The 17,219-nt window shown below is 40.5% G+C and overlaps 1 protein-coding gene across 5 annotated transcripts in view; it reads right to left on the bottom strand.

Annotated features, from left to right (window-relative positions):
* The window catches only part of ST7 (suppression of tumorigenicity 7), a 267,667-nt gene that overhangs the window by 19,199 nt on the left and 231,249 nt on the right, over window positions 1-17,219 (bottom strand). For all 5 annotated transcript variants that reach the window (XM_049642971.1, XM_049642974.1, XM_049642970.1 and 2 more), the window contains one exon: window positions 1,355-1,505. In XM_049642971.1, the coding sequence (XP_049498928.1) occupies window positions 1,355-1,505 (151 nt within the window). The remainder of the gene's footprint in view (window positions 1-1,354; window positions 1,506-17,219) is intronic.

Here is a 17,219-nt window from a genome sequence, read left to right as displayed (position 1 = left end):
GGGGGGAAGCATCAACCAAGTCAACATCACTCAAGTTATAAATAGCAAATTATTTAAGTAAACTCACTATCAATTCTCTAAAGAAGTATTTTCAAAACTAAGCAAAAAACTTTCAGTCAACATGAGTCCCATCTCTGTCAACTTACTTTTACCCCATTCCCTGTGGCTGCCCACCCCCCCAACCCCGCCCCCTTCCTGCATCAATTTGGATTCCTGTTGGATTCGGGTGGGGCAGGAAAAGGGAAGAGCAGAAGATTATCAAAATAAAAATGGAAGCAGCAAAGATAAACAGAGTGAAAGGGATTAAAAAGACATTCCTTTGTGAGGCTGATCAGAGTAGGAGTGAACTAAGAAAAAATTATCAAAAGATTAATACTTGTTTTGTTTCCCTATGAGAGGGAAAAAAAAAAAACAAAACACCCCATGCTACATGTTGCATTTGTTTTGCTTAAACTAATAACAGTCTGTCAATGCACATATCGTCCAATAATCTGTAGTCTTGGGCCTTTCCTCTCGATTTGCATTCTTCCAAACAGCCCTGCCACTTAGCACAGTGTCCTTGCTTATGACACTGTCCTAGTTCTTCAAGGCTTGGTTCAAATTCCATATGACCTATAAGGTTACCCATGACTCCTCCACCCCACAGACCTCTCCCTTCTGAAAAGATCACTGGGCAGCTGCTGTCTGCTGGTTACTCCTCCCAACTAGATGAGACGCTCCTCCAGGACAGGGAGCGTTGTCTCACCTACAATTAAAGCCTCTTCTCCTTCACAGAACGGTTATGCCTGCCACATACTCAGACCGATTTATCCCTACATCTAGCCGACAGGCATTATCCATTAACACACCAATGCTCCACTTGCCACCAAACACGAGGGTCCTGTGGCCACTGCTCTTGTTCTGAAGCATAACTGCAGACCCAGCTCCACTGGGGGATAACTGTGGCTCTTTAGTCAATCCTTCTAGAAAAGCCATCCAGAAGTGGTAGTCAGAGCCCCAGCCCGAGGCCTAACCCCAAGCCAAAGATTCCCCTGAAGCTGAGGGGGTGTCCGGGTCTCCAAAGAGGGTTTTCCAGTTATAGAATGCTCCTCTGCCAGAACAGTCCAGATTCATCCCATCTATTGTAAAACTTGCTTTTTTAAGGTTTAAGGATGGCATCGCCTCAGTAACACCTACCACTGCTGGGGAACTGAAGAGCCTCATTAACCATCCTCTCTCAGTGATAGAACATTGCAGAGAAGAAGAGCTATAGATATGCAAATCGTCATTATTCATCACGAACATTCAGGGTAAAAACAGTTTGGCATCTTTTCATGCTCTTAAAAAAATGTTTCAAAGAAAGAAAATTACTTACTGCCTTCCCACGTACAATGCAAAAGATTCAAAGCCCCTTCCACCCTCTTCCAGTGCGCCAGATGAAAGAACGCATATGCTATTGCTTCACTGTCCCCTCGCTTCAGGATATGTTCTGGGGGTAGAATTAAGCTTTTCATTTCTAGTAGGTACTGAAATAAAAAAGGCAGGAGACAGATGCATTAATACATTAGTAGCGTGGAATTCAATACTGAGAATAGAGGTTGATTTCTCTAAAGCCACCACTCATAAGCATTTCATCAAACCTGCATCCTTGTTAGTACATTTGAAGGCAATTATGAAATCATCCAGCAACCCAAAGTTTGCTAACAGATAGTTAGCCTTGTACTAGTTTCCTACAGTGAAGATCAGAGGCTTTGAGGGTAAGATACTCTAATCAACGAAATATATGGAGACTCAAACGGCAAAAAGGAAAATTTAGAAGACACAACGAGTTGATATAATTTTGTAACCAGAATGAAAATACCTAAAATGGACACACGAAGGTTAAGTCATAGGACTGAACTGACTGTACTAGAGAGACTGACTAGCACTGCCCATTAACTTTTCTGTACAGACTTACCAAGGAGAAGGACCTAGTCCTGTGAAAAGAGCCACGCATCGTTGTTCACATGCAGAGGGAGGAGGTGTGTCAGCCTGAGCCCAGGAAGACCCCAGGGAGGGGAATGGCACAGACCCCAAATTATACTGTTCTTTTAGATCTTTCCCAAAGTCTGAAGGGCCCTCAGCTTATGCCTCCTCATTCCTCTCTTCCACAAAGGAGATAGGAGCACAGGGCCAGAATGAATTCTTTGGTGTTTACAACAGAATAGAAAGGGAAGCAAATTTAGGGTGGTGTTTTATACTTGCGAATGTTAACTTCTTTTTTCTGGCTGGCTCTTCCCTGGGCTTCACTCCTCACACACACATACACACACACCACCACCATCACAACAATCCATGCATCTCCTTCAGAATGGACATCAGCAGATGATGGAGGGATGTGTTTAATGAAAATGGGACAAACACAGTAAAAGGAAGTGCTAGGAGAAGAGATGTTCAACAACTTTAATGTCGGAAACAACTGCCTATGGATTTATCTGTCAGTGGAATTTACGACAGAGGGTGAAGAATGGAAGAATCCCGGTATACAAGATGGAGGCTATGATACACCTATCAGTGCTCTGTTATCATCTCACTGGGGATCTATGTGCTTTGGGCACTCTGAGTGTAGTTGCCTCTAAGCTTCCTCTCCTGTTGGTGCACCCAGTATTGGGATGCACTGCCTGGCAGGAGCCAGGAGGACACTTCTGCCCTCCTGGTTCAGCAAGTGAAACTTTCTTCACTCTGGGTCTGTTCCGTGAAGAGATGTCTAAGCTCAGGCCTCACATCAGGCAGGGCAAAAAAGTGAGACTGCCTGCCCAGAGTGTAGCAGAGAAGAGCGGTGCAGCCATCTCACTTGGTGGGGCGTGCATAAATGGCCCTCCTTCGACAGAAAGACCCCCCATAGGAAGACCTCTTCCCAGACTGGTCCATGAAAGGTGTTTATTGCTTTAATGGGAACTTCTCAAGTATGAGTTCCAAAAGAACTTTTTGGTCATATGGCTTTTTAAATTCTACAAGTCACTGTCTTCCTCCATCTTGTTTTCAAACAGTGCAGAACAAAAGTCCTTTGGGGAAAATTACAATTTTGAGTTACCTAGTAATCCAACCAGTACTAGATTTATAATGAATAGCAACCATAATATAAATATCCGGGTGAATTTTATGTTCAGAGATACTTGGCTATCCTCTCATGATCTTGTTACCTCAAACGAAGCTATTACACTGTATGTTGTCACTGCTCATGATGTTCTTAAAAGAATCCAAGGCAATGAGTCATGAGAAAGATATAGAACGGGTAAAGTGCTATTAATTAATTGTATTAATTAATTGTTTCAGAGTAAGAGAAGAAAAATCATTTGGTTACTCTTCATAATCATCGGAACAAAGGAAAGGGTGGGGCGCCTGGGTGGCTCAGTTGGTTAAGCGTCCGACTTCAGCTCAGGTCATGATCTCACGGTTTGTGGGTTCAAGACCCGCATTGGGCTGTGTGCTGACAGCTCTGAGCCTGGAGCCTGCTTCAGATTCTGTGTCTCCTCTCAATCTGCCCCTCCCCTGCTGGCTCGCTCTCTCTCTCTCTCTCTCTCTCAAAAATAAACATTAAAAAAAAAAAAAGAACAAAGGAAAGGGAAATTTTCTTGCCTAAGATGAGCCCTAGGATAAGATTTTATTTCTGAGTTTCTAATAATTATTTAATTATTAATTATTATTTAATTATTTAATTAATTATAGCCACGCTGCCTACCAAACAGTCAATTTTTAAAGAAAGAACATGTTGTATGAACTCCGAAACAAACTAAATATGAAAAACATTAGTGCATGTGGCCCAGTTATACAGAAACTTCTTCAAGTCTCTGAGAGTCAGATGGTGGCTGAAAGAAAAGTGTAAACTACCATTCTTTTTATGTCTATGATTAGGAAAGCCTTTTAAAGTGATTGCATTAAGCATCTACAAGAGAACTCTTCTCTTGACCTAAGGAACTGTCAGGAATAGGGGCCCCTGAGAAGTAGTAGGCCTGGTAGCCACCCACATTTGTGGGTAGACATTGAAACAAAGTCAGGTATCTCACCGCTGTGTCGGTGCAGGTAGGGGATTGAGCTCGAGCTAGCTCGAATACAGGCTCTTTGCTTTTGCATCGGACTCAGCTCCCTGGTGGTCTTTGGAGATCATGAATTCTGGGCATAACATTTGGTCAGGGCGGGGTAAAGAAAACCTGTGTGTGTGTAGAGGAGTAGAAAGTTACCTATAAAAGGATATAATAGATCTGCATTACCCAATATGGTAGCATCTCCCACATGTGACTATTTAGATTTAAATTGATTAAAATCAAATAAAATTAAAAATTCATTTCCTCAGTCCCACTAGCCATATTCCAAGTCCTCAAGGGCAGCATATAGTTAAAGACTACCATATTGGACAATGCAGAGACATTTCTATTAACATAGAAGGTTCTACTGCACAGCACTGTTGTAGACAATGAGAGTTTCCAATCTTCAAGTAACTAAAACAACTTTTAACATAAAAAACTTTATAGACACCCATGATAGGAATTATAAGTAGAGTATCTATCGATTGAAAATACACAATATGGCAAAAAGCTACAATAAATGTAATAAAGCAAGAATTCATTTAAAAGCATTGCTGGCCACCAGGGCATCTAAATATACTTGGAAAACAGTACACATGTGTGTGAGACAGATGGTTTACTCAGCTTGCAGGCTGAATGTGGTACATATGGCTTCAAGGACATCATTGTCCATAGCCCAGAATCGGGTCATGAGGTAATGCTCTGTTTTTCCTCTAAGCTGCATCTGATCTTTGTGTATGTGTACTTTTCACACATTGCCTTAAATTCGTTATCTATGTGCCTTTCCCCTCAGCTGAATCATTAGATCCTCAAGAGCATGAATCTCACTTCCTAACCAGTCTCTCAAAGTGGGCATCCTTGCTCTAATCAGCCTCATGAGGCTAACCAGAGCAACTCACCAAGGACACTTAGTTATCTTCTCATCGAATCTACTTTATGGCAGAAATAGGTTATGCCTATAAAGGAGATTTATACTCCAGTATAGTTCCAAACAAAATGTTGGCTCTAACCAGATGATGAAGGCTAATAACAACAATGTGTTATGTTTTTGGCCAGGCTTAAAAATGGCTGGCAAGATCAGTTCTCAACATGTGCAATGTTTAAATTAGAAAGGCATGGAACAACATTTCACATCTTACTTGTCAAGAGAAAAATAAATGGAAGAGGGCAGATCCCTATCCACAAATATGCAGAAATCAATTAGAATAGCTGTAGCTCGCAAATCAGAGAACACTCTCTGCCTGTCTGTAATAATTATTTGGCTCCTATTAGCTAAGCCAGCATTCCGTGCTATCTTGCCACCACCCTGCCTCTAACTTCCTTCCCAGATTCTCAAATCACATTGATCTTGAAGTTCAGGCTTCTAGAGTTTTCGGAAGCAACTTTCAAAACCTATTTGTCAGAGTATGATTCCTTATGTCCATAGGAACATATAAAGTCAGAACATATAAAGAGGAGCTGATTAGTGCCTTTTTATGGAGGGATGTAAGCAGAGACAGCTCACCTGTCAGGAGATCTGGCCCATCAGAGGCCACCCCAGGTGACTGCTCAGTTCTCTTGTGTTAAGGTTCTAAAATTCTATAACAATTTGAGTGAAAATGATCCCAAGGTTACACTTCACCATAGATATTAATGTCAAGGAATTAATTCATACCCCACCCCGTTTTGTTTTGTTTTTGGGTTTTTTTGGATTTTAAATACCAACAACAGAAGTCATATGAAAATCATTAGAAAAAAAACGGAAACAAACAAAATGAGAAAGTATAGATTAATTTTAGCACATTTAGCTAAACTTAGGTAAATTCAATACATTTAGGTAAATTTTAACACATTTAGATGATGGTTACCAGGCTGCTCCCAAAAATCAGCTCGTGGAAGAATACTAGCATGAGAAAATGTTCATGATATATTGCCAAATGAAAAAAATAAGTGTTTCATACAGATTATGATTTTGGTAATTAAAAATGTATATGTGGGTATTAAAACTTTGGAAAGTTACAGATTGAATGTTAATGGTGGTTAAATATTTGATTTTATGGGAGATTAATTTCTTTTTGTGCTTTTTTGGTGCTAAGTTTTCTGTAATAAGTCATTTTTATTTCTCTCTTTCTCTCTCTCTATATACGTACATATGTGTGTATGTACATATGTAATACAAACCTCTTTTCTAAACTTGCAGTGAAAACATAAAAAACAAGCCATACAAACAAACAAACAAACAAAAAGATAACCAGGGACAGTAATTTTTGTATGATTACAGTGCTTTGGTACAACTAAACCTGAGAGAGGCTAAAAGCCCAGGAAAGATGCTTTAAAAATACCAGTAAAGAGTTCAGAGAATAAAACTAGTGCTATTTGGAAGACATGCTATATATTTTGAGTTTCAATGTTGCCTACTCCCTGGACTCAGTAAGACCCACATTGGAACAGGACAAAAATACCACAAGTACCCATGGCTCTCTTGGGTCATGCTGTGATGGGGAATGAGACGCACAGCACCATGCCCCCTGCCCGCTGACACTTTGACCCACCGTTTGAATCCCGGCTCTATTGTCCCATTCTGAGACCGTGGACAAGTTACCTTATTTCTTTCAACCTCGGCCTGCTCATCTGTTAGAATAATGAAAATACACATCTTTCCAGTTTTAACTTTTGAAGATTATGTAGGATAATATATGTAAAGTATTGACACAGTACCTGGCACCTAAGCGTTCACTAAATAGTAGCTACTTTTGCCAACAAAAAAAATGAAATGTTCATATTACTGTGGAGGTAAGTTATGTTTCTTTGTGTGTGTGTGTGTGTGTGTGTGTCCCATAAACTACGGAGTCTGTTTTTAGGTTGAATACTTCAGCAATTTTACAGTAGTGGCAGGTCAGCTGAAAAGAACTGGTTACTGGGGTCCCTAACTAACCAATCTGGAAACAAGCACAATGCCAAGCTGAATTGCCAAATCACCACTCAGGGGCCCTCTTCACAAGGTAGCTGCTTCTTGCTGGCTCACTTACCTATTCATCAGTTACTCTGCTACATTCAAAAGATACAGGAATGTCCACAGCGCATCACAAGGAAAGATATGGGAGTTCCCACAGGGTACTCTAATGACACACCTATGGGAGCACCTACAGCACACCTCAAAGGCACCTAAAGGGCATGGGCATGAATTGGTCAGGTCCCTAGATGGATGATCCCTAATCTTTGTAGGAGTGTGTGTGTGTCTGTGTGTGTGTAAAGACAAAGAAACAATAAAATTCAACACGATGACCGCCTTAATAAGAGGTACGTACAGCTGACACTTGCACAATATGGGTATGAACTGTGTGGGTCAACTTACATGTGGATTTTTTTCAATAAATGCATTATAGTACTGTAAATATGTTTTCCTTATGATTTTCTTTTCTCTAGCTTACTTTATTCTAAGAATATAGTATACAGTGCATACAACATACAAGATATGTTATTGGTAAGGCTTCTAGTCAATAATAGTAGGTTCTTAGTAGTTAAGTTTTTAGAGAGTCAAAAGTTATATGTGGATTTTCAACTGCATGGGGAGTTGTCACCCTTCACCCCTGCCTTGTTTAAGGGTCAACTTGACTTAGTACTGGTAGCAAATGAGAGGCGTTGTGTCTGAGAAGGTTTCACAGAAGAAGGAAAGTATGAGTCAGTCTTACTAAACAAATTAGTTTACCTCCAACAACGGCGGGGGTTGGGGAGGGGGGCAGAAGTCCCTGCAAGGCTGGGCAGAGGCACCAAAGCATGAAGGGGCATAATATGCTTGTAATCATGAGGACCTTAAGTACTGACATGGCAGTCACTGCCGACACTGACGAAGCACTAACAAGAATCAAGTGTTACCTCAGGTACGCCTTACAAAAGCTCTGCGACGCAAATAATATGATTCCCGGTTTATACATGGGAAAATGAAGGCACTGGGAAGTTAAGTAGCTCGAGCAGGGCTGCACAAATGGTCACTGGAACTCAGGTTTTATGCTACTCTCCAAGGGAAGCAGGAAAAGTAGATTGTAAACAGGTCTTCCATGATATGCTCCAGAGTGTGACCTTCACTCAGAGTTTATTCCATGGTTTTCAAACTTTGAGAAACAGAAAAAATTTGGTCAAAAGAAAAAGAGAAACATGACAGAGAGTATGTGAAACTGATGTAAAACAAAGCTGTGGGGAGCCCTGGGGGAAGGACCCAAGGGAGGTCCGAGGGATTCTTATGGCTCCTAGGAAGACAGTTTGAAAACTGCTGCAGTGGGCAATTGAGAAATGAGTTGGTACAGTTTGTGGCTTTGAAAGAAATGGGCAAGTCACGTGTAGAACCACTGGACAGGAATGAGATTGAAATTAGCAAAGTCTTGAAAGCTTCTGTCATGGTTTGGGTGAGGGGGTGACAAAACTGAGGCAGACTTCCCCAGGACTTGGTGCCAGGCTGAATCTGAAGGCAAGAAAAGGCATTCAGGGTGACTGTGAAATTTCTAGTTTAGGATACCAGAATAATGTGAGATAGTTAGCTGAGATAAAGACACAAAAGGACAGCTGGAGTTCCTGGAGTGACAGCCTAAAGGCAGTGGGGGTGTGCAGGTCCTGAGCCTGGAAGAGAAGCTGGAGACAGGGATTTGGGTGTGCAGGGAGAGGCGGGTGATGGAGCAGCAGGAGCGCCTAGATCTCCCAGGAGAGCTTCGAGAAAGAAAAGGATGGGTAGTGAATGATGCTCCCAGAGAACCAGCCTGAGGGACGGGCAGGGGAGGAAGTGATGTAGGAGGAGAGGGCCCAGAAATGCAGAGAAAGCCAGAGAGAAGGCAGTATGGAGCTAACCAATACAGCTTGTGGTAGAAAAAGTGGTCAGTGGGGCAGAACGCTGAGGAGACATGATGTAGGATAAGGTTTGACAAGAGACCAAAGGATCTGGTGACCAAGGAAGAGGTAACCTTGATGGCAGTGGCCTTGGTGGGAGCAGCAACAGTGCTTTTTGTTAGAGAAAGAGACCTTTTAAAAACTGTCTATTCCTGAGAAACGTAGCTAAAAACTGGTTTCTGCTCACTTTCCTCTAGGTCATATTTCCACAATACATTCTCCTTTCTCTAATCCAAAAAAGCTTTGGAACAAAATATGACTCAATTCAAAGAAACTTATATTGAAATAATATTTCTGAAATGTACCATTGATATACAATATCACAGACAATCTGCCAGAGTATTTTGAGTTTCTGCTTCCACGCTTCAAGCATTTTTAAATGTTAAAACCCACTACACATTTTGTTTCCTAAATTGGATTAAAAAGCAATTTTATACTCTGTCAATCAGCTTTACCAAGACATGAAGGGAGGACTGCATTAGTATTTGCATGAAATAGAATTTCCATCACTCTAACAAGGTCCTGTGGATACTCCATTAGCATATACAATTACCAGGATGTTTTCCCCACAAGCCTCGTAAAATCCCCATGAAGTAAGAATTTCTAGATTAATATTAGATGAGGTTTTTTTTAATGTAAATTTTTACCAGGAATGCATTTCTGTCATAACATTTTCATTCTTTCCTCTCTGCTTTCTCATGACTTCCCACACTCTGAGACTTATAATTTAAAAACTACATATCTAGTAGGCTGGACCCTCACATCAATATTTTGTCAAGCCGGGGCTGTCCTGCTAGTAAAATGAGCTTCAGGAGCATGACAAGCCCTCTTCCCCCAGCACGCTCAGGGACTGCCCCCTTGCACACCCAGCTGCCCCCAGGGTGGGACCAGTAGGAAGAGCCCATAGCATACTTTAGGCAAGATGAAGATAAAAGCTTTCCCTTCATTGGTGCTGGTGATTTTTCTGCATTTTTCTCCCTCAACAGCTCCACGCATAGCACCCAGGCATCTCAAGCAGCTGGGACTTCCTCAGCCCCCCGCTGCTCCTCTGAATGCGTGTGGAGCCTCCAGTTCTAGGTGTGAGACCTCACAAGCTTGGGGTTTTCCTGTGGTGGTAGTGATCGGCCACGGGCTTCTGTTATTTTCTAAACTGTATATGCAAAGGTGCCTTGGGGTTGCTGGGCTACCTGCTTTCTCATCCCAGTTTCAATCACAACAGTTCTACTTTTACTTGCTTTGTTCATTAAGGCTTCATGTAAGATTGTATTAGGAGGAAAAGTTTATTGCTTTAAAAAATCATTATTAGTTATGTGTCATTGTTGCTTTGGTGGCAAAGAGCAGGGATGGCTATTCCAGAAAAAAAGGAGACAGAGGTTGGAAATGGGCAACTCTTAATCAGCCACAAGCAAAGGACTTACCAATGGTTGCAAACAGGGAATTCCAGAAGGCATTAGCTGTAGCCAGAACATGCTAGAGCCTCCTCTCAAATCTCTAGGCCTAAAGGGACCTCGTGGGTACTCAAGGTCAGGGGCATTGCAATGCCACTGTTACACTCTCTAGTTGTCCTTCACACTAGATGTTTCAAGAAGTACTTGTTACTGCATTTTTCTAGGCAGCATCTATGGTAGCCCAGCCAGCCAATGCAGAAATAGAGCTAAAAAGTACCAGGGAAAAGGTGATGAAAGCCCAACACATGTACTGGATGGGTTACACAATGTAATTCCATTTACTTTTCATCAGACCTATGAAGCCTTTATTTTTATCCCCATTTTATCAAAAAGGAAACAGGCAGGGAGCTAATCAACTCCCTCTTCTCACGGTTCCCTTCGGACCATGGACAGGAAGTAGTGAGAGTCCTTGTTTCAAATACTTTTGGACCCTTTCAATGACACTTCATAGGTCTGCCTACCTTTATGTTGCTACTCTTCGCTCTATCATTATACTAATATGTTCTCCTGGTAACAACAGGAAGTCTGCATAATGGGCCTGACAATTCAGAAAAGAATAAAAGTAGATGGCTAACAATGTTCCATCTTACTAGTAGTGGCAAAGAAATGCAAATTAAAAGTACAGAACTCTATTTGTACCTAATAAAATCATAAATGTTTGTTTTCTTTGTTTTCTCTGTCTTAAGCAAACTGCTCACTGCTGGTAAGGGTGTGACAAAATGGTAAAGAAGGGGTTACCTGCTGATTGGGGATGGGGGCTGTAAACTACCACAATCTTTTTAGGTAAGCAATTTGGCAATAAATATTAAGAGCCCTGATGTGTTTCAATAAGTTATGTAGTATTTCTCATTTTGCATATCTATCCTAAGGAAATAACATAAAGACCCAAATATTTTTATGCCCAAAAGATTTGCTATTGGACTTGACCACCTGATGTCTGCAATAGAGAACACAAGAATTAAATCATTCTCTTCAACAAATAATGCTGGGAAAACTGGATTCCACATGCATGAGAATGAAATTGGACCTTTATCTTATACCATACACAAAAATCAACTTGAAATACATTTAAGATTTAAATGTAAGACCTGAAACTATAAAACCCCTAGTGATAAACATAGGGAGAAACTTCATAACATTGGTCTTGGCAATGATTTTTTGGATATGACACCAAAAGCACAGGCGACATAAGTAAAAATAGACAAGTGGGACTATATCAAAGTAAAGAGCCTTTGTGCAGCAAAGGAAACAATCAACAGAGTGAAAAAGCAACATATGAAACGGAAGCAAATATTTGCAACTGTACATCTGATAAGGGGTTAATATCCCCAATACACAGGAAACTCCTACAATTGGATAGCAAAAAACCAAACCAAACAAAATAACTTGATTAAAAAAATGGGTAAGAGACTTAAATAGCCATTTCTCCAAAGAAGACATACAGATGGCCAACAGGTACACAAAAAGATGCTCAAAATCACAAATTATCAGGGAAGTATAAATCAAAACCACAATGAGCTATCACCTCATACAAGTTAGGATGTATGAGGCCATTGTCAAAAAAAAAAAAAAAAAGACTGTAACAAGTGTTAGTGAGAAAGGGAAGAAATTAGAACCCTTGTGCACTGTTAGTAGGAATGCAAAATGGTACAGCCACTATGGAAAACAGTGTGGAGCTTCCTCAAAAGATTAAAAATAGAACTACCATATGATCCAGTGATCCTACTCTGGGTATTCATCTAAAAGAACTGAAAACAGGGTCTTGAAGAGATATTTGCACTCCGGTGTTCATTGCATCATTATTCGCAATAGCAAAAAAGTAGAAGCAACCTAAATTTCCATCAACAGATGGATGGATAAAGAAAATGTAATACACACACACAATGTAATACTATTCAGCCTTAAAGAAGATGGGAATCCTGTCCTGTGCTGTGACATAGAAGAGCCTAGAGGACATTATGCTAGGTGAGACAAGTCACGGGACAAACACTGCATGATTCCACTTGGATGAGGTATCTAAAGTAGTCAAACTCAGAAGCAGAAAATACAATGGTGGTTACCAGGGGCTGGGAGGAGGGAGGAATGGAGAGGTGCTGGTCCAGTGGGCATGGGGTTTTAGTCGTCCTAAAGATCCGTGTTACAACAATGTGCATGCAGTTAACAATACTATACTGTACACTTAAACATTTGTTAAGAAGGTAGATTTCATGATATGTGTTTTTTGACAAAAAGTAAGGAAGTAAATCATTCAGAAAACAGTTACTAAGAAAATTTTAAAGTGTTTGATGGCACATGGCTAACAGATTTGGACGTTAATGGTAAGTTAGAAGATAGCCTTTTTAAGGTCAAAGAACTATGAAAATCTGTGCTCCTCCTCCAAAAAGAATAAATATAACCCACAATTCCCAACCATAAAGTACAAGTTTAGAGCCCCATGTTAATGTTTTTAAATATGTATATGCTATGTGATTATGATTCCTAAGTATTAAAAATGCACGGGGAAATAAAGCTAGAAGGAAATAGTCTTAGATATGACAAGATGATAGCACTATGAATAACTTCCTTATATTTTTTTTCTAAAGTAATAAGAAATTTATTTTTATAACACCACTACAGAGGTGAAAAAAAATCTAACACTGCTTGTAACAAACCAGTACGTTACTCTTGTTTTGGAAAGTTGCCAGAAAATGAAAATTTATCTTTAGCACCCTGGAGTTAACAAAATATTCTCTAAACCAAAAAGGTGTCTCTTTGCAGGGAAATACTTGCAATGTGGTTGTAGCATATTAAGGGTACGTAGCATTAGTAAAAACGCAGGTTTGTGTAGAGTGATGAATCACTGGCAGAAAAGCATCACCCTCCTGGGTAAATCTTGACATGGTTAATGATTCCTTGGATATGACACCAAAAGCATAGGCAACAAAGTCAAAATAAACAAGTGGGACTACATCAAAATAAAAAGCTTCTGTGCAGTAAAGGAAACAAAACAGAGCAGGGTGGGTGGGGAAACATATCTGCAGGGAAAGCGGAAGAAAAAGCTAAAACTAAAAATCCAATAAACTATAACAATATATAGATGAAGGTACAGAAGCAAGATGTGCATGGCCTCTCATTTGTCCAGCATCATGAGTGAAATTTTCTTTAAAAAATGAAGAATATTCCCTATCAATTCAAAGCTCTTATTTTGAATTAAATTAAGTAAATTTAATTAAATAATTCCCATTAAATGGGAAACACCCTCTAATGGTGTAGGGATTTCTTCATCTTTTTGAACTGTGTACCCAGTTCTTAAAAAATGAGCAGCATCATTAAGATCCTAATACCACTGGTCATCCTCAAAAGGGGGTAAACATTAATTTCATAGTCAATGCACTGTCGTGAGAGACCACAGAGGGGAGAGACTGATTCTGGCATGAGGGAGGTACAGGCTTCCTGGTGGTGACTTTTAATGGTGGGGGTGAAGGATGAGTAGGATTTCCTCAGAGGAAGCAAAGGGGGAAGGAGAAGAGAATGATTCTGGAACAATGAACAGACTGTTAGAAGGAGCTGGAAGAAATGAAAAACAAGCAGGGTCAGATTATGAAGGGTCCTGAAGAACCATTCAAGGAGTTTCTATCTTCCTCTGTAGGGCTGGGGACACAGCTGCAATTCCTAGGAAGGGGAGTAACACAATTTAGTTTGGATGGGCTGCTTCCTCCTTATACTTTGCTGCAATCCAAAGCTTCAGAAATACTTGACCACTTAAGAGGCCCCCCTTTAAAACAGAGACATAGCTTTTTACTATTTTTATTTACTTCCTGGTCCTGGGGTGTGTTTAGGAGATACCCTCCCTACTCTGCATGTTTTCAGGTGAAGACTGTTCTGAAGAGTAACCCTCCTGAAGTAAATAACCGACATTTTTCATTGGATACTGAAATATCAAGTATGCGCCTCTGCTTATTAGAATACCAGATAGACCTAAATTGGACATTCATGGGAAGCAGTTCTCAGCTATTACATCTAGTATTTTTTCTCCTTCCAACAGACTATAATTGAATAAAACAGCATGCAGTTGCTGAAAATTTCTGTGGTAGGCCACTGAAGACTTCCTGTCATAGAGCAAATGAAACCATGGAAGTATTTAAGATATAATAATATCTTCACGAAATATGAATTGTCCACAAGTACCTTGGGAAGTGATATGCCTGCCATCATTTGAAGGCTTCAAGTCTAGGCTAGTCTGCAACTTGGTAGGATGGTGGGGGGGCAGTGGAGGGTGATGTGTGAGGGTTAGAGAACCCAGAATCAGTCCAGGCTCTGTCATTTACTAGCTATGTGACTGAGCAGGCAACCTAACCTCTCCAAACCTGCAGCACCCTCATCTGAATAGCAGGGATAATAACATGATGCACCTCACGGTGTTGTTATGAAAAATAAATAAGATGTTCACTTAGTACTGTGTTTGGCACACAGTAAACATTCAATACAAACCAGTATTAAAAACAATCATCATAATATCATTATGAGGAGACATTCAAACTGAGGATGGGAAGGTGTCCTAGATGATCTCTAAGGCCGCTTCTTATACCAGGAGTCTAAGAGTTTTAACAGTTTATATCATTCATTGATGTCTCATTAGAATTAAGGCTATTTTCTGCCTGAAAAGTCATCGACGTGTGTATGTGTGTGCGTGTGCGTGTGTGTGTGCGTGTGTTTACCTGAAGTATTAGCAAACAGTCCAGTAAACAATGTATCACGTAATAAAAGATGTCTGTAACAGCCTGTATATAGTACACACGCATCAAAGGTTTGTGGTTAATTCTGAACTAATTCTGAACATTGACTCACAGGTCCTTTTCCTCATGAAAATGTCAACAGACAAAGAGGCTCTGGAAACAAGTTTCCCCTTGGCACAATCACCAACAAAGCAAAGTGGTAGAGAATCAGTTTACCTACGTACCCTATCTTTTCTCCAGTTAATAATTAAAAAGTAAAGTGAATTCAAATATTTCAAATGTTCCCACTTAAAACAATTCTGTTTTGCAGGTACAGTGCTAGCTGACTAAGTTAAATTTTTCCAAGGTAGACTTAAACTATTTCTTAGGGCTTTTAATACTCTTCTAGAGGTGCAATCAACCATTTCAGACCATCACAGAATTACACTACGGCTTCAACTAAAATATCTAACCAACAAGTATTGTACCAGTTTTCTATCTCGTGTGCTAGGATCACAAAGGTCTGGCTGGTACAGCCGGAAGCGGTAAGACCCAGTTCCCAAAGCAATCCTAAAATTTGTATGGACCACAAAAGACCCCAAATAGCCAAAGTAATACTGAAGAAGACCAAAGTGGGAGGCATCACAATCCCAGACTTTAGCCTCCACTACAAAGCTGTAACCATCAAGACAGTATGGTATTGGCACAAAAACAGACACATAGACCAATGGAAGAGAACAGAGACTCCAGAATTGGACCCACAAAAGTATGGCCAACTAATCTTTGACAAAGCAGGAAAGAATATCCAATGGAAAAAAGACAGTCTCTTTAACAAATGGTGCTGGGAGAACTGGACAGCAACATGCAGAAGGTTGAAACTAGACCACTTTCTTACACCATTCACAAAAATAAACTCAAAATGGATAAAGGACCTGAATGTGAGACAGGAAACCATCAAAACCCTAGAGGAGAAAGCAGGAAAACACCTTTCAGACCTCAGCCGCAGCAAGTTCTTACTTGACACATCCCCAAAGGCAAGGGAATTAAAAGCAAAAGTGAACTATTGGGACCTCATGAAGATAAAAAGCTTCTGTACTGCAAAGGAAACAATCAACAAAACCAAAAGGCAACCAACGGAATGGGAAAAGATATTTGCAAATGACATATCAGATAAAGGGCTAGTATCCAAAATCTATAAAGAACTCACGAAACTCCACACCCAAAAAACAAATAATCCAGTGAAGAAATGGGCAGAAGACATGAATAGACACTTCTGTAAAGAAGCCATCCGGATGGCCAATAGGCACATGAAAAGATGCTCAACGTCGCTCCTCATCAGGGAAATACAAATCAAAACCACACTGAGACATCACCTCACGCAGGTCAGAGTGGCTAAAATGAACAAATCAGGAGACTCTAGATGCTGGCGAGGATGTGGAGAAACAGGAACCCTCTTGCACTGTTGGTGGGAATGCAAACTGGTGCAGCCGCTCTGGAAAACAGTGTGGAGGTTCCTCAAAAAATTAAAAATAGATCTACCCTATGACCCTGCAAGAGCACTGCTAGGAATTTACCCAAGGGATAAATGGAGTGCTGATGCGTAGGGGCACTTGTACCCCAATGTTTATAGCAGCCCTTTCAACAATAGCCAAATTATGGAAAGAGCCTAAATGTCCATCCACTGATGAATAGATAAAGAAATTGTGGTTTATATACACAACGGAATACTATGTGGCAATGAGAAAGAATGAAATATGGCCCTTTGTAGCAACGTGGATGGAACTGGAGAGTGTGATGCTAAGTGAAATAAGTCCTACAGAGAAAGACAGATACCGTATGTTTTCACTCTTATGTGGATCCTGAGAAACTTGACAGAAGACATGGGGGAGGGGAAGGGGGATAAGAAAAAGTTAAAGAGGGAGGGAGGCAAACCATAAGAGACTCTTAAAAACTGAGAACAAACTGAGGGTTGATGGGGGGTGGGAGGGAGGGAAGGGTGGGTGATGGGTATTGAGGAGGGCACCTTTTGGGATGAGCACTGGGTGTTGTATGGAAACCAATTTGACAATAAATTTCATATTATAAAAAAAAGACCCAGTTCCCAGATTTCAGGGGTCTCCAACAAGTCAAATGTCAATAATTTTAAGACTTTTTGAAAATACAGTGTTCAAGTATTT

Source organism: Panthera uncia, chromosome A2 (genome assembly GCF_023721935.1).
Source record: "Panthera uncia isolate 11264 chromosome A2, Puncia_PCG_1.0, whole genome shotgun sequence".
Taxonomy (NCBI): Eukaryota; Metazoa; Chordata; class Mammalia; order Carnivora; family Felidae; genus Panthera; species Panthera uncia.
This window is presented reverse-complemented; position numbering and strand designations above follow the sequence as displayed.